At 45.8% G+C, this 18,085-nt stretch overlaps 1 protein-coding gene across 2 annotated transcripts in view; it reads right to left on the minus strand.

Annotated features, from left to right (window-relative positions):
• POLR3A (RNA polymerase III subunit A) overlaps positions 1-18,085 on the minus strand; it is a 316,237-nt gene that overhangs the window by 174,463 nt on the left and 123,689 nt on the right. For both annotated transcript variants that reach the window (XM_085604841.1, XM_085604831.1), the window contains exons 8-13: positions 3,400-3,536; positions 2,811-2,914; positions 2,555-2,696; positions 1,421-1,561; positions 549-618; positions 200-327 (exon numbers count right to left, since the gene is read on the minus strand). In XM_085604841.1, the coding sequence (XP_085460967.1) occupies positions 200-327; positions 549-618; positions 1,421-1,561; positions 2,555-2,696; positions 2,811-2,914; positions 3,400-3,536 (722 nt within the window). The remainder of the gene's footprint in view (positions 1-199; positions 328-548; positions 619-1,420; positions 1,562-2,554; positions 2,697-2,810; positions 2,915-3,399; positions 3,537-18,085) is intronic.

Below are 18,085 nucleotides of genomic sequence, written 5' to 3' on the forward strand. Positions count from 1 at the left end.
GAAAATACAAATCCCAACAACTCATTACACAACACAATTCAGGCACACTTTCTTCTCCGAGTATCCCTCCCTTAACTCCAAAGCGTATAAGTAGACTAAATTTCTTCCCACTTCATTATTTACGCACAACCATCCATCTCTTTCAGAGCCACATGCTTACCAAGTAAATATTCAAGAAATAGACTGGGTAGTGACCAACCTTTAAGATGGCAGGTGGAGGTAAGCGAGCTTTCAACTTCTCATCTTTGCCCACGAGGACAGAAGCAATAATCTGGCAGGCCTTAGACCGATCAAAGAAAGTGTCTTTCAGTGTCAGGAGGTAAGCACCTAAAAGAGTCCATCAGTTATCACCAGGCAAATACAATAGGAATATTTATTAAATAGGTTGCAGATGCCATAATTTAGCATAGACTTAGCATCACAAAGTGTGCAGTCCCAGTGGAAGCTTGTGTGCAGCCCTGTCAAAGGAACGCATGTAGCAGTGAGTAGATTAAGTATGCAGCCCTGAGGAAACTGCATGTACATCAGCCACATTCAATCACTCATACCTGTCAGAAAATCTTGAATTGCAGCAATTAGAGGCTCCCCATTTCTAGGCGTGACCAAGTTCGATTTAGTCTGAAAAACAAGAATCGTGATGAGTTAAAGTTTGCTTAACTTAACCAACAACTGCATTCTGGCACATGGTTTGTTGGTAGGCTCGCTGAGTTGATGCACAAAGCGTTGCTCCAAGCATTTTATGAAGAACCTTGCCTGCACAGAGCTTTCTCCACTCTAATAACAATGTACTCATGCACAAAGCTTCATTCACATCCAGAAACATGTATTAAGGGCCTCAGATTCCTTCACTTCATTAAACAAACATCTTCATCTCAGAATTTAGTTACAATGCATTCAGAATCAGACCTAAAACCATTTGTAATTACGTAGATCACTACAGAAAATGCCGGGGAAAGTATTTGTCAGTTCATGTGCATTGCCACTATGTGTCATAAACCATTCTCCTGAATTCCGAGACAACCAATGAGTGCTTCTTACCAGAGCGGTGGATTACGGCATTTTAAAGCCTTCTTCAGCACCATGACATGAATACTACGTCTGACTTCAGGGCCTAAGAATAAAAGTACTAAAAGGGTTTTCATTCACGTTTCATCTAAGGATGGGCACATGTGTCTAAACAGACCTAATAACGTGGCAAACACTGCCGTTGCGCTGTGAAGGTTGTTCATAGCAATTCTGAGTTTTAACTCAGGATCTGAGAAGCTATGTCTTTTGTCATAAGCATCATGGGTTGTAATCAGTACCTTGAAGACTTTATTAAAGTAGTGGACAGCCAGTCCGCTTGGTTGCTCCTGTTTACCCTCCCTCTGTACTAGTACAGATATCCCAAACTGCTCGTCCTCGTTGAATCAATGCGTACCCCCATTAGGACAAGGGCTTCGGCCTTCGCCTCTTCCGTCTGTGGGAGATGGAGGTTCATCTCGTCGCCATCGAAGTCTGCGTTGTACGGGGTGCACACGCATTCGTTGAACCTGAAGGTCCTGTGAGGCTTGACCCGAGCCTGCAAAGATGACAATGCAAAGATGAGACAGCACAGACAGCCTTGGGGCTCAATTAAAGCTACACATGTGCCCTGTAAAATCAAATTTGAATATATCAAGCACCAAAAGGAAAGCCTGCTATGACCATAGTAGACCCAAAGTCTGTATTACACGAGGCCTAAAGCACAAGATGAGAAATCTTTTTAAAAAATCCTTCATTCAGTCAATGAATGCTGTCGCCTCTTCCTATTAATGTCCATCTGTGCCATTATTTGAGCATAGTACACTGGGTGATGCCATGTCACTGTCCCGGGCTATCTGTGCCACTGGATTCAAGTTATCCTGAAACCGGTCCTAGGATGCTTATTTCTGGTCCAGGGAGGGCCTGGCTTGGCAGTTCGTGCTGGACTGCTCCGGGACAGGGTCAACACCAGGGCTTGAGTCGGGGGTACACGCAGGTACACGGCGTCCCCCCACTCTTTTCACAGGGTGGACGCCGTCCCTCCTGCCAAGAAGCTGGGCCCCACAGAAATATGTTGAACGTGCCCTGGTGTAATTTTCAGACACCGGGACACGTTCAGCACGTGACGTCATTAGGTCATTTAAATATTTTCAGTCCCCCCCACTTCTTTTTATAGGACTGTGCCCTGGTCAAGACCGATTTGCATATGGCCAGGTCTAAACTGGGGTGGCATGGTGAGCAAAAGAATGATGGATTTAACCCATATCTCTTGACTAGGGGTAAATGTTTTGATTTGTTCTGCATTCCGTCCATCAGTTGTGTGTCTTTTACGTGATGGACTCCAGCAGTCCATTACAACAGTCCTTTCTTTTACAGAAAGAATAAGGAAGACAAAATAATAATATTCTTTACTGCTACAAGAAAACCTAATTCTACAAAAAAGAAAATGCCCACGTGGTGTGATTATCTGCTTTTCATATCTGTAAAAAAAAAAAAAAAAGCAAAGTGATACAAAACCAGTTTTCATTTGGAAGAACCGTGGCGTTCTTACTATGTGCGCCATGATGCTGAGCTTGTGCAGTGATGGCTGACGGTTGAACAGCACTATGTCCCCGTCAATCAGGTGCCGCTCCACAACGTCGCCATATTTGAGCTCTTGAGCCATCTTCTCACGGTTTCCATACTTTAAGAACCTATAACAGAACAAGAATGTGACACAGAACATGTGGAGTCAGACTTTGAGGGTTCCCATTCATCCCCGAAAGGCTGAGGGAGGGGAGGGACTTGGGACAGCACTGCAGACTCACCTTTTCATCTGCATGTGCCTCTGCTGGATGAAGTTGGCTCCAGGATGTACATCGGGCCCGTTCTGAACCAGTGACCTCATGAAGTGGATATTCGCTTTATTAACCTGCAACAGGAGCAGACCAGCAGGACTCTTATAAGGCACCCATCATTTTAGGCTATCTCCTCACCTTACATTACACAGGTGCCTCCATGGCACAGGCATTAGAGAGATTATTAAAACTACAGCAGACTCCATGGTTCATGGAGTGAGACTTTAGGGTAATGAATCTCGGCATACCTAGTTTTTAGTCACTTACAAGGCAGTCCATTGGTGAAGTCAGCTAATCTAAAACAGTGCTGGCACAGGCACGAGAGGGCAAACTTAGTTATGACGTGGCCAATTTCCTATGTCACGCCACAGTTAAGCTTCACGGAGCTCATTAACAAAGTTAAACAGGCAGAAGCCTCTCCTCACATGAGAAAAACCAAGGAGCCCTGGAAAATACTGGAGCACTTCAAAGGGCAATTTCTCACTGCATATCTGTAGAAATATCAATCCTGGGGTCCCTTCTTAAAAGGTCTCAAATGGTCTAATTCTTCAGAACTTACTTTTTCAGGAAATGTTAATATTTTGGCCACGTGGACCGGTACAGCCACCTCGTCGATGCGCAGATTAGGGTCAGGAGAAATAACCGTTCGTCCAGAAAAATCCACTCTTTTTCCAGATAGATTTCCTCTAAAACGACCTGGAAAGTGAAATGAGAAATGTGATTTCTACTTAAAAGTACAATATTTCTCTACCTAGAATAGAAGATAGGCTTTTGGGTATATGGATTATTTAGTTACTTGTAATCCTACTTGTAATCCTCATACTGCATTGTAGGAATCTAACGGGGGAGAGGAGTTAGCCCAACGGCTAGGGCGGTCGACCTTGAATCTGGGGAACCAGGTTCGAGTCTCGGCAATGATTTTGAACAAATCACTTAATATCTCTGTGACTAACAAAAAAATGAATGTGTCCTCATATAACGCAACTGGTGCTATATAAGGCGCTCTGATAGCAGATACCTTTGGGTCAAGTTCGCGCTATATAAAACTCCGTAAAATAAAATAAAAAAATAATAAAACCAAGTCGACCCACTTTGATACAGAACACGGACTGTACAGTGTATATGCAAATAAATAGGGTGTATCATGTTATTTCCATTGTGGAGTGCTCAGAGGAGCCATCACTCACATGATTCGAAGCCTCCAGTGAGTCATCATGATGATTAGGACTGCACCTCGAAAAATGGTCCTTAACAGCATATTACACTTTGCACATCTGTACACATGGTTTACACCATGATACTTTGTCATGTTGAGCACAGATACAAAGAGATATTTAAACATTAATTGGATGCATGAGGTTAAATCCATGCCTTAAATTAACAAGCATTTGCAATGCAATAGGTCTCGCATTTGCGAGAGTTTAAGGTATTGGCATTGTAAATGACAATGCCTTTTATTTAGGTTTTAAAAACCAACATGTATAAATAAAAGGCATTGCCATTTACAAAGCCATTAGCTCAAATTCGCACAACTGCGAGACCTATTGCATTGCGAATGCTTGTATTTTACAAGAAGGAACGCAGTTGCTATGCTGTACTAATCAAGATCATAATGCTCTATTTTGGGAGAATTGTTGGAATTTCAATTTTAAGTACTTCAGGCATTTTCTGTGGATGGGTCTGTGAAAAATACGTGCCCTGATTGCCGAACTACTTGCCATAGGTGGCAAATGAAAAGCTTGGAGGACTGGTGTCAAACATTCCCTTGGGGAAGGAGAAAGTAGTAAACTTGCTGCTGGGTTCAGAATAATTTGATATTTGTAATGTTGAAAATGATCAGCGCTTTATATTATGGGGAAGTTTTTTGTCACCCTGGTGAGTGAATACCACACCCATGGCGTTTCCTGTTACGTGATAGCCCTTGTATTTTCACTTAGTAAGTTGGGGGCCTTCAAATGTGATGCTTGTGCTTTCAAATGCAATTATGATTATGATGCACAAACTGCAGGTCAGTGTCTCTACACTGGCTTAAATTTTCAGAGAATGTTGTGCCATAAAACTAAGGCATTAGAGTTGCCGCGCCAACTCAAAAATTGAAGTACATGGGTGTGCTATTTGACAAAGTTCTTCTACTTTCCATAAGTGTTCTCTGTGGTCTAAGTCTGTAACTCTTCTGTGGATAACATCTTCAGGCCTGCCCAAAGACAACCGGGTGGAACTGATAAGAAGTCATAATTACATAATGCCTGGACTACAGCAACATAAATCACCACCCTGCTCACGAACCTCATTCACGGGCTTGGACAACACTAGAACCAGGCAGAGGTGTGTGCATGGACCCGAGGGAGCACGGGCAAGTAAAGCAGCCCTGAAGCAACCGATGTGCTCTTAGTTGATGTCAGAATCCGGTTTAAAGTCCTCTGGAAGTTCACAAAGCCAACTTGGGCTAAAGGCCTTGACAGCTGTGGGTTTACATATCACACAATCCTCCAGAAATGAGTGCTTATCACAGCACCCCTGATCACTCAATTAAGACACATGAAACATAGGGGGTAGGACACTGGAAGTACAAGGCCAAAGGCTGTGAAATGAGCAGAACTGAAAGCGGAACAGAAAAAGTGCTTTCGGATCTTAAAACAAATAAATCAATCAATAAAAATCGCAACAACTAACGGAAAAAAAGAAAATGGCAGCAAGCCACCAAAAGATAAAAGAAATGAAACATGCTGTTGATATGGTCAGACACTGTCTTCTTATCACACTAACATTAAACTAAGCAATGGAAAGAAGGGTGCAAGACGTTCTGATCTGTGGTGAAAGTAACGAACGCCGAGCTTGTGGCTCCCGGAAATGCTTGAGCATCAGACAATAGAAGCACGGAGAGAACAATGCATCAGCGAACGCTGCTTCCTGGCTAAGCTGCTGGCAGCCCAGGCAGTGGACAGCGAGGATTACTGCTGAGCGCAGCGGGGTGTAATCCCTCCGGAGGGAGGCGAGAAATCATAACCGCGGTAATTGCTGCACGCTTCTGTGTGGGGCATTCTGCATTTGAGGTGGGCGAGATTGATTATTTAGAGCAGAAAAACGATATGCTGATCTATTTTAACTCGTTGTGCTGTGCGTTTCTTCACAGGAGGTAAAGTGAGAAATTAACCACGCGCTGCCAAACAATTACCACAGAATACTGGTCTGATAGCCCGGCAGGACAGCGTGGAGCAAAGGGCTGCATTACTAGACAAGCATGCGAGTGGTGCGCGTGCGCAACAGCGAGCCATGTGTTTTGCATTATCATGCACGCGTCTGCGTACGATAATGGAAACCACATGCTACCCTGTGCGGGTAACAGACACCAATAGGCCATGGACAGAGCAACGCACCCGCCTTTGGCCTATTGCATGCTCGGTTTCTGAAATACACGCACGCACAAGCCAATCCCGTAACAAAAAAGAAAAAGCACACGCACAAGCATGTGCAATTTCTAGGTACAGTTTTAAACCCCCTACAAAAGGGCTCTCCCTGCGCGAGCAGTGCTGCGCACTGCAACGCAAGCGCGAACCCTAAAAACAGGCCTTGGGACTACTGCCAGTGTTGTTTGAATGTCAAAATATTGCAACATGCAATCGGAAAAACAGGGTAACCAGTGTTTTTCCTATTGACCTTTCCAGTGTAGTAATAAATGGGTGTTTATTAGTGTGCTTGCTTTAGATAAGCAGTTTATAGTATCCTGCATTATTAATGCATTTTACACCTCCTGCTCAGCCAGTGCCTGTGCTCTGTGTTCAATAGAATGTTGGAGTCATGATGTGCCTCGGAATGTTGGGACACAGAGAGGTGAAGTGACATTTGAGCATGGGCTGAGCAGCAGGCAGGCAGCTCGTGGTGGGGCTCTCTTTCACAACTTAACTACTTGTTGTTCTGAACTATTCAACATGTTACCTGCTTGAATAAAACATCTTTAATTACAACCTTCCTGCGTGAACCTTCTCACTACATTTATTAAGGCGACGAGCTGGCGAAGAACCTACGTGTTACATCTACTCTTCAGTGATCTGCCAAAGAAAAGAGGACCTGAAGACAACGGAACTACAGACTACTTATGATGAGCAACAAAAAGAAAAGTACACGATGAGGTATCCACAGAAACATGAAGAAATGTGTGTTCCGCACAGAACCACAATGAGGACAACAAAGAAGAAACTAGTTTTACACAGAAAAGACGACAACTATGCAAGTAAGATGAAGCACGACGCCGTTCAGCCCCACCAGTCTCCTCACCATCGGACAGCCCTGGCCCAAGCGTGTTGTGCTCATCTACTCTACATTATTTGGACATTGGATTTACACCTGCAGTCTGTAGTACGCCTTGTACAACTTTCAGTCACCTGTTTATTCCACCACTATTTCAAAACAGTGGTAAGAGGATGTGGTGGTGAAAGGTCCGTCTCCATTCTACATTGAGCAGTATGAGAGTTTCCAGTGTCTGACCAGGAACTGTGTGGCTGACGCTGATTTATTGCACTCCCTGCATTGTGTGATCCTGTGAACATTCTGCTGACCTGTCTTGAGCTTGTCAACCATGTATTAACTGTGCCAGACGTCGCATGGGAGCGGTCATGTTTTCCACCCTCCCATCATTCAAGAAAAGAACCTGCTCAAGACTTCGCCTATGAACCGCTGTGGGTCGTGTTCGCCTCCTAGGCAATTCACACGACGAATTATCTCCTGTGAAGTTCTAGTCAAGATGTTCACGTGATATTTAATGTTTTCAGGAAGCATTTTCCTTTGCCGTTTTTTGCCTTATTACTATGAATTTCTGTGACAAGAGATGGAACATTGCTGGTGAGTCACATTTATTCTCTCATCAGTGATCCTGTTTATTACCGTTAAAGTGCACGTGCATTTTTACCTCAACTCATATGCCACGCGTTTCTCCTCAACGAACCAAAGTGACATCACAATCATCAACGACGTAAAAAGAAAATCTTTCAGTGTCACTTGGCTTAGTAGCGTGCCGAGAGCCTCCCGGCACTGTGTCTATCTACGTGCCGCCATGAGTAATTCGGTGAGTAATGGTGCCAAACATGGCATGTTCACGCCTTGCCCGTTTTCGGTGCAGTGAAGGGGTCACCCTATTGACTCTAAGGGTAGGTCTCTCTCACTGCGTTCCTAGCCAGGCGAAATTGGGTACAAGGTAGGATTGTCTCTAAACGTCATCAATGGAACCTTTAATTCCTGTGGAACTTGAACAATTTAACTTAGCCCGATGTGTGGTACTTTTTGAAGTACATTTTGTATCTGTGGACACTATTGCGCATCTACCGTGTGTTCATTCACCTTACGTTTCCCCACACTGAGATGGCAATGGCATTAGCCAGGTTGCGGGATTTTTAGTGCCACTGCTTTCCAGCTTTTGAATCTGGTCCATATATTTATAAGGTTCAGGTATTCCTTCCGCTTCCTGGTCCTTTCTATCAAAGGAAAAGTATGCCTTTGGATTTCCTTTATGTTTGGGCAATCCACGTCATCTTGGGAACTCTGGCATAACGCTCGAACACTAGGAGGTGATTTTCTAAAAGTCCAATATTAACTCATTTTTGTCATCCTACTGGTGCACAATAATCTCAGGTGCCATTGTCTGGTTAGGGAAATATTACTGTGACACGCACACCTTTATCTTGGACAGTCAGCAAATGTTGATGCTGTAATCTAGCCAATTGTAATGCAATGGGTACTTTCCCCATTTGCTTACTACACTATTGCCTACATGGGCTACATCTTGCATTTATGGGCTCTGAGTACATACCTTCACTGCGTCCATTGTGCACTTTACATGTGTACATTTTACACTATCGCTTCCCTACACAGGGAGGGCAATGGGATCCCCCCCCCCCCCCCCCCATTTGCTCAATCACGTGACTACTCTGGTTTCTTACGGTTTTTACCCTTTCACAGGGCACTGTTTCAGGGGTCACAGTCCCATTTACATTTTCACAATTACCCTTACATGGGGCACCGTTTCATGGGTCACAGTCCCATTTACATTTTCACCATTACCCTCACACAGGGCATCTTATAGTCCCATCACTACATGTCACTTCTCTTTACCTCTTCAAGGGGGTTGTCCTTACACGGGCTGCTATGTCATGGGCCTTGGTCCCATTCACAGTGCTCCTTACCCTTTTGCATTGGCGTAGAGGACCGTCATGGGTTTTAGTCCCATTGGCTGTGATTTCCTTTCTATGTAATTTTCTATGGTGTTACATTGCGGTTTTAAATACGCAAAGTTACACTCCTACCTTACTTGGAAATGGGGTGGAGTATAGTGATACTGTTTGTCTCTCTTCGCTTCCTCTGTTTTCTCCGGTTCAGATTTCCTATTGATGTTCGCTTCCTCTTCATCTTTGGAATCTGTACCTTACACAGACCCTGTTATTCTTCCTGAGTCTTTTGCCTTTCCTTTTCTGCACTGTTCCTCTCGTTCTCCATTGTTCTGGAGAAGTTCCTTCCTTTTCTTCTCCTTGTGTTTGGGTAGGCCTTCTGTTTGCTTGCGTTGTGCCTTGTCCTTCCTTCCTTGCTTGCCTGTCTGGCCACTGGGTATGTTCGGGGGTAGTCTTTGGTGCATCTTTGTCTTTCTGTTCTCTGGTGGTTTACTTCGCTTTATCTCTGCTTCATTCTCCATTCGAACTCTTTGTTGGAGGGAATGCGTCATTTCCTTTTGTGTATACTCACCCTTCGCTTCTTTCAGCCATCTCTTCGCTCTCTTCTGTTCGGTCTCTTCTTTACTTCATTATTGTATTCGTTGTTGGAGCGTTTGGGTCTTTCCCATTTGTGTATACTTGCTCTTTGCTTCCTCCTCGTCTTCTTCCACCTGTCTCTACGCTCTGCCTTGCTTACTCCTTTCCTTGACGTTGTTTCTGTTCTTCCTAGTTATTTCTTCCTTGGTCATCTCTCGCTATATTTTATTCATATATTGAATTTGTGCTTCTGTTGGAAGGAAAGGGGATATGTAGTATCCTGCATTTGTAATGTATTTTACACCTCCTGCTCAGCCAGTGCCTGTGCTCTGCGACAGTTGAGCATGGGCTGAGCAGCAGGCAACCTGCTTCTGGTGGGACTCTCCTTCACAACTTAACTACTTGTTGTTCCAAACTATTCAACATGTTACCTGCTTGAATAAAACATCTTTAATTACAACCTTCCTGCGTTGACCTCCTCACTACACAGTTATTGGGTCACACATTTTTACTGGCACAGCATAAATGTTTTATATGTTTATAGATTCTTGTCCATTTAGGCATTTACAAACACATGCATATAAATTTACACATACATTACTTAGTGGCGGTCACCAGTGGGTAGTTATAGTTACGACCAAGCTTCCATAGGAAAAGCATTTTCAGGTCTCGCCTCCGCAGCGCGCATGCGCTGCATAGGAGGACTTTTAGTCATCGTTCTGCTCTTTTTCGAAGCACATACTCGTGCTTCTGGTGGCATCCACCTTGCGGGAGCACGCAGGGTTGTGCCACAAGCAGGAGTATGTGCTTCAGAAAGAGCATACTGTGCGCGCACCACTCCCGGGCTCACCTCCTGCTCCCCCCCTCTCTCTCACGCGCGCGCTCCAAGAACAGTACTGACGCAAGCACAAGTGTGCTTCAAAACAGCTGCTCCGGGCGGCGGTTAGTTCTGACCTCCAAAGCAGTCTCCTGTCAGGAGGAGGCGATGGCTTCCCTGGTTTCCATTTATTGTACTGCAAATGTCCTAGCTGGCGAACTCATTGGTGATTCTGGATTGTTTAGAACAAAAACGTTGTTTCCTCTGGATTTGGCTAATAAAAAATATGGTAACTTTAACCACGAGACTCCCTGCCAGCCTTCTCTTAGCCCCCCAGCGCACTGAGTCCGCTTGGACCGTCCATTCGTTCTGAAGACAGTCACGCCGCTTTGGAGCTCCTTCCTGAACAAAACACCTCCTGCGACCGTCCGCACAACTACGTGCTCAAATCTGCCTCTCTGGGATACAAATAAGACAGTGGGTTCACTTACTTTACCTAAACCGTACATACATAGGAAGTAATTTACATGACGTATTTGTCACGTGATGATGCATTTTTGAAAGGGGGGCGTTGCTCTTATGGAACCGGTGCACTCTGCTGCGATTGCTGTGCTGGAGACTTGGGCTGGTGAATGAGAGGCGGCATGGCAGAGTGCATGGAGGTACTTATACATTACCCGTTGTGAGCTCATGAGTCAGCCTGGTGTTTAACCAACGTATAAATGCTGTAGTTTTACTTTTTTCCATCGAGAATAAATTCCAAAACAAGATTTCCCAATTCGTTTTTCCATAGAAAAATTAGACAAAGCAACAGCCAAAACAACAAAAAGGAATTAAACCAAAGCTAGACCTTGGTCCAGAAAGCGTGCTTTTGTTGACTCGGTGTAAATCCACTTAGTAGTTTTAGATAAATTAAGTTTTTAAATGTACACCCACTTTAAAGAAGAAATAAAGGTTTTAAAAAAAAATAAAAGGACGGCGGGAGACCTAAAGTAACTATTACTTGCGCCCTCGCCAGGCGCTGCGAATTACCCCCAATATTACATCACTCATGAAACTTTCAATCACATCATTAATAACATCACTGCAACATATGAAATCAATTAATAACACTGTGAATGGCAGGGTGCGAGTTATAGTTACTTCAGGGTATGTGTTATAGTTATGTGAGATAACTATAACTGGTGAATTTCAGTGGTTTAGTTAGTTTAAAACTGTATATTTAAACTGACATTTTCACCTAACTTTAACCCTTATTTTTCAGGGAATATTAATATACATACACACACATATATACATGGTAGGATTCGCCTCTGTGTAGTTATGGTTAGGACGACATTTCCATATAAAATGTACATTTTGATTGGCTAGTAACTTTGGCTCCGTTTGACCTATCTTGACGACGAAATGTCCCCCCCAAAAAAAAGTCTGTAAAGTTTTGGGGTGATCCGTTGGCGGCTGAGCAAAAGGTGGGGGGAGGAGGGGGGTGGCAATGGGCATTTAACGTCACGTTGAAAAGCTAAAATTCACTGAATAAAACAAAGATTAAAGTGATATTATAGCTAGGAATTGTAATAATATTTTTTTTTAAATCAACCGGAGAAATTCAAGAAAGCCACTGGGGGGGATGGGGGACAAAAAGGTTCAAGGGACATTGTAGTTAGGTCAAAATGTCAGTTAAAACATAACATAAAAAATTCACTTGTTCTAGTTAAGTGAAGTAACCATAACTTGTGCACTCACAATGAACAGCGATTTAATTAAAGCTCTCATTTCAGATGTCATCAGTGATTTAATGAACAATATCATGGAACACACATTTCAATAAATAACAATTGTCACAAAAATATTTAAAATAAAGCATTGTTATTCAAAACAACCATAAATGCATGTTTGAGTCTCTTTAACACTCTTCAGGCTACAGAATGCAGCCATAGAACCAACCACAAAGGCTCCCCGCATTCCAGCTGAACAGCATACAGCTCCAGCTCGGAGTGCTTTAAAAATGATGGTAAGTTCTCCTGGGGTCATGTATTCAATGACCCAGGAGATTACAGTGTTTCTTTTAAACTTTTCTGGGAACTGCTGTGCTCCTTGCAGCCCCCTCATCGGAGCCCCACGGCAAAGACAATATTGAAAAACAAAGCCCACACTATGGGCCTTTCTTTCTTATATTATATTCTCTGTGCCCTGGTCCCACCAGTGGCACCACCAGCCTATTTTCTTTAATTTTTAATAGTAGCTCTGGGAGCCCATTCCTGCTCTGCCGTGCCATTTATCTCATGTTGGTGGCACTGGGGGAAGGCCCAAAACCCTTGAAGGCCCTTAACCAGCACCCATCCTGGGTACCAGTGACAGTTTGCAACAATGAATGTGCTCCCAATTGGCAGAAGCTTAATTTCTGCTCCTCATGGGAGCACATTAACTGTTCCCTGCTTGCACTGTCATGAGCGGGGATGTTTTCTGCGCTCATCTGAGAGTAAAAACGTTGTCATGCCCGTGGTCCAAGAAGTGGCTCAGGGAGTTAGGCATGCACACCCACCTGCCTCCCCATTTATTATTAAAAAAAGAGAAAATGAGCATATACCTCCCAGGACCTAGCTCCCCGGAGAGGGATTGTGATGTAATGGGTTTTTTATTCCCACCGCAGTCCTGCAATTGTTTTAGGCCCTGGGAGTGGCCTAGTAGGTCAGGACACCCCACCCTGACCCCATTATGCTATTTGTATTTTTTTCAGGACAAAGGGACTCAGTCTCAGAGTTCTAAAATGGCTGCCAACTATCTTTGTTGATGTGAGGTAGCCAATCAAATCATCTCTTTTGATCTGGCTGGGCCTCTGTACTCCTGTGTCTCTAGATATCTATACATTTTGAACTTTAATTTCTTAAAAACTACACAAATTTACACCAAATACAAAAAGCACGCTTTCTGAGTAAATATCTAGCTTTCTGCCAAATTTTGTGTAATTCTGCTCAGTTGTTTTTGCTGGCCAGTCCTTCCACATTCACAAACCTAATTATGTAGTTAAGTCCCCTACTAAATACAGCCTTTCCCGAGTGCACAAAACACAAAACTTCACCAAAAACACACTTCCTAAAGACACACAATCCTGCAAATCCAAGACTATTGCAAAAGAACAAGTTACTTACCTTCAGTAACGATGTATCTGTAGGAAACATTAGTTAGTTAGATTCCTCACCTTAGAATATCCCCAGGCGTCAGACTGGACCCGGAAGATTTTTCGTCAGCAATACCCCTTGCGCGTCGCTAGGCGTCGTCTGCGGCTCCGCATCAGTCGTCGGCGTCGTGCGCCGGAATGACGTCGGAGTACTTAGACGCCGCCCTCGCGCGCTGACGTCAGTTCTTGTACATAGCCTTCCGCGCCAGGAACGCAGAGCCATGCAAGAGACCGACACTGGTGCCAAAAAATTCTAGGGCCCTGAAAGGGACTAGCCTTAACCCTAGATGTCAGTTCGCAGAACGGGGAGGATGGGTGGGTCGGTGAGGAATCTAACTAACTAATGTTTCTTACAGATACATCGTTACCGAAGGTAAGTAACTTGTTCATCTGTAAAAAACACGTTAGTTAGATTCCTCACCTTAGAATAGATACCCAAGAAATACCAACCCCGGTGGTGGGTTTGCGAACCAAGATCACACCAGAAAGTCCTGGAGGACAGAACGGCCATAGAAGCCATCCCTCCGGACTTGGCTGTCTAGGCAATAATGCCTGGCAAACGTGTGCAGCGAAGCCCACGTCGCCGCCTGACAGATGTCCTGCAAAGGGACTCCCCGTCCCAAAGCAGTAATAGCCGCTGGGGCCCGAGTAGAATGGGCGCGCAGCCTAACAGGCGGTTCCTTTTTTGCCAAGGAATAACAGATTTTGATACACAAAAGAACCCACCGGGAGATGGTCCGTTTGTGTACAGCTTTTCCCTTCTTTGCACCCATGTAGCCAACGAAAAGCTGGTCGTCCACTCGGAACTGTTTAGTGCGGTCCAAATAAATGGAGAGCGCACTGTTAGACCTGGCACCATTGGCGTGAGTCTCCCTTCCTTTTTTCGCTGTGTCTCCTCTGTTTTTGCTGGTTATAGATGCTCTGGGCGCTGTGCCGCTGCCATTCAGTGCCATAGCGCGAATGCTCCCTTTGTAAAGATTACATATGAATTGGTACATCCATGATTGGCTTATTTAGTTTACCTGTTAGTCCCTAGTAGCGTGGCCGGTGTGTGCCCAGGGCTGGTAAACCGAATGCTGCTCGTGGGCCTGCAGCACTGGTTTGTGCCACCCACAGAAGCAGCTTGTAAAGCGTGTCTCAGACCTGCCACTGCAGTGTCTGCGTGCAGTCCAGAACTGCCATCTTGGCTGTGAAGTGCACCCGCTTCCCAGCCCCTAAACCTTCCCTTGGCATCATGTAAGCCCCCCTTATGATAGGGCGCATTGTATGTGTAAGGTAGGACATGCCCTGTTGTATGTAGCATGTCCTAGTAGTGAATTACACCCAATTTCGTTTTTCACTACTGTAAGGCTACCTGTTCTCCATAGGCCAGAATGGGAGGTCTGGGCTATTACATCCTATAGTCCTAACTGACCCACAGAACATGGTAGAAAAACGAATCTAGTATGCCTGAGCTCAGAATATTAAAATACATCTTTTAGTGAAGGTTATTTTTATATTCTGGGTTTGAAACTACCACTTTTAGAGTATAGGTACTTTCTTGCCTAAGCCTTCCAGTTGCTCTGCTATTATGTGTATTGGCTGTCTGGTTTTGGAGGGACAGGGCAGGCTGAGTCAGACCTGGGTTGAATAGAGCGACCTGCCTAGGTGTGAGGGGAGGGGTAGCTCCTGCACTTGAATAGGGCTGTGCCTGGCAAGGTGAAAGCTGGCTCCACCTCCCACTGTGCGTCTGAGGCAAACCCCCTCTTTCTGAAAGGAAGGATGCAGCCTGATCAACAAAGTGCTCCAGGGCTGGGCAAAACTGGTTCTGGCTGGGTTCAGAGGCTTGGGACCCCTAAGAACAAAGACTTTGGGGGTATAAATATTTGTGCACAAACCCCTACAATTTGTATTGCTCCTGGATAACAAGAAGAACCTCTGTCCGTGTGGCTACAAGAATCTGCAGGAGAAGGACTGTCCTTGTGTGCTGTTTCTGGGACTGGCCTGCAGCTGTTACTACGGTTCTTCAAAAAGAGGAAAAGAACTTTGATTGGACTTTTATTTTTGTGCTTCAGCAATCACCCAAGGGCTAGAAGAGAGCTAGCCTCCTGCTGGAGTCGCAGGCACATCAGACTCCATCAGCCTCCTGTTTCCTCCCAGCAAGGATTACTATCTGCAGGTGAGGCTCCTGTGTGTTCCAGGGCCTCTAGTTCTACTGCTGAGAAGAGAGCGCTGAAAATCGTCGCTAACCTCCGTTAGCGAGCCGCTGCAGCTGGTGAGCGTGAGAAAAATCGCCGCTCCGCTGTCGCCGAGCGCTCGCTATCCCCGAAGATCGCATCATTTGTCAGCCGGTCTGAAAACGCCCGCCATCTGAAAATCATCGCAGCTCCTGTCAGCGGGCCTGAAAACGCTCGCTATCTGAGAATCATCGCAACAGGATCATCGCAGCGCGGACGCCGAGCGTTCGCCATTTTCCCCGCATCGAATCCGGATCGTCGCTTCCTCGCGGAGCGCCATCTTTGTCAGCGCAGCAAGATCGCACACGCAACAGGCTCGGTGCATCATCCTCCCTTCGCGGCAAGGATTTCATCGCATCACCGGCTTAGCGTGGGGAAGTTTGTCGCTTTGTCCTGCCCGCAACCCAGCGCATCATCCTCCCTTGCGGTAAGGATTCAACGCATCGCTGGTTAGCGTGAGGAAGTTTAACGCTACAACGCCTTAGCGACATTTTTGTTGCTTTGCTCCAGGAACCAGATACTTTGTGAGTAAAAGGGTCGCAGAGACCACTGCCTTGAACTAAATCACATTTTGTGCATCCTGAACTATTTTTCCTTGCAGCATTTTTAAAGTAATTATATTTTTATAGTATTGTGGATTTTTACTGTTATTGGTCTTGTGATTAAGTCTATATAAAAATACCTATTTTTCATAACTACTTGAGTGGTGTCCATTTGTAGTGTTCCTCATTGTATTACTGTGTATGGTCATAAATGCTTCACACATTGCCTCGGAGATAAGCCTAGCTGCTCGTGCTACGTTACCACAGGGTTGAGCAGGGGTTGTCAAAGGGTGTAGGCTGCTTACTCTGACTTAGGAAGAAGGGTCCCTACTTGGACAGTGGCCAGCCATTGCCAACTAGAGACCCCCATTTCTAACACGCACGTTTTGGGTCCAGACGGTGGAGCCGCTCTTCCTCTTTGGAAGGATGCGGAGGCGGAAAGAAGGTGGGCAAGGTGACAGATTGCCCAAGATGAAAGGGGGTCACCACTTTCGGTAGAAAGGAAGGACGAGGCCGAAGGACAACCTTGTCCGGATGAACAGATAGAAAAGGAGGCTTGGACGACAGAGCCTGGAGCTCACTCACCCGTCTAGCCGAGGTGATGGCTACCAGGAAAGCAGTCTTAAGAGTGAGAAGACGAAGAGGACAATTGTGAAGAGGCTCAAAGGGAGCGCACATCAGGAATGTCAGGACAAGATTCAAGTCCCACTGAGGCATTACGAAAGGGACAGGAGGGAACGTGTGAGTAATGCCCTTTAGAAAGCGTGACACTACAGGGGACTTGAAAAGAGAGGGCTGATCTGGAAGCCGTAAGAAGGCAGAGAGAGCAGCAAGATAACCTTTCAAGGTGTCCAGGGCAGAGCCCTGCCGGGCCAAAGAAAGAAGAAAGAGGAGAACCTCAGAAAGAGGGGCGGAGAGGGGATCCCCAGCCTTTGCTGTGCACCATGCCACAAATTTGTTCCACCGGCAGGCGTATATAGTCTTAGTGGAGGGACGCCTGGCTGCCAGAATGATATCACAGACTTCAGGAGGCAAGTCAAATGGCATCAACTGCCGCCGCTCAATCTCCACGCATGGAGGTGGAGGCTGGACAGGTTTGGGTGGAGGACCGTCCCCTGCTGCTGCGACAGAAGATCCTCCCGAAGGGGCAGACGTATCGGAGGATCGGTCAACATACTGAGTAGCTCGGGATACCAGTACCTTCGTGCCCAATCCAGAGCCACCAAGATGACTTGGGCCCGGTCGCGCATGATCTTCTTCAGCACTCTGGGCAGAAGTGGTATAGGCGGAAAGGCGTACAACAGACCGCAACTCCACTCGTGACGAAAAGCGTCGCCGAGCGAGTGCCGCCTTGGAAATTCCAACGCGCAGAACTGCTGACATTGCGCGTTCTCTTCGGTGGCGAATAATCTAACCAAGGCTCTCCCCACTGCTGAAAGAGACCTTGCGCCACTTCGGAGTTCAGACGCCATTCGTGATCCATCATGCACCGGCGGCTGAGTTCGTCTGCTCTGGCGTTCAGAGAGCCCGCCAGATGTTGAACCACCAGGGTGACACCCTGGTGTTCCAGCCATGTCCAGAGGCGCAGAGCCTCCTGACAAAGGGTCCACGACCCCACCCCGCCCTGTTTGTTGCAATACCACATGGCGGTGGTGTTGTCCGTGAACACCTGCACGACACTTCCCCGGACAGAGGGAAGGAAGGCTTTCAGTGCAAGTCGGATCGCTCGCAGCTCCAACAAGTTGATGTGGAGGCGAG

Source organism: Triturus cristatus, chromosome 1_2, assembly GCF_964204655.1.
Source record: "Triturus cristatus chromosome 1_2, aTriCri1.1, whole genome shotgun sequence".
Taxonomy (NCBI): domain Eukaryota; kingdom Metazoa; phylum Chordata; class Amphibia; order Caudata; family Salamandridae; genus Triturus; species Triturus cristatus.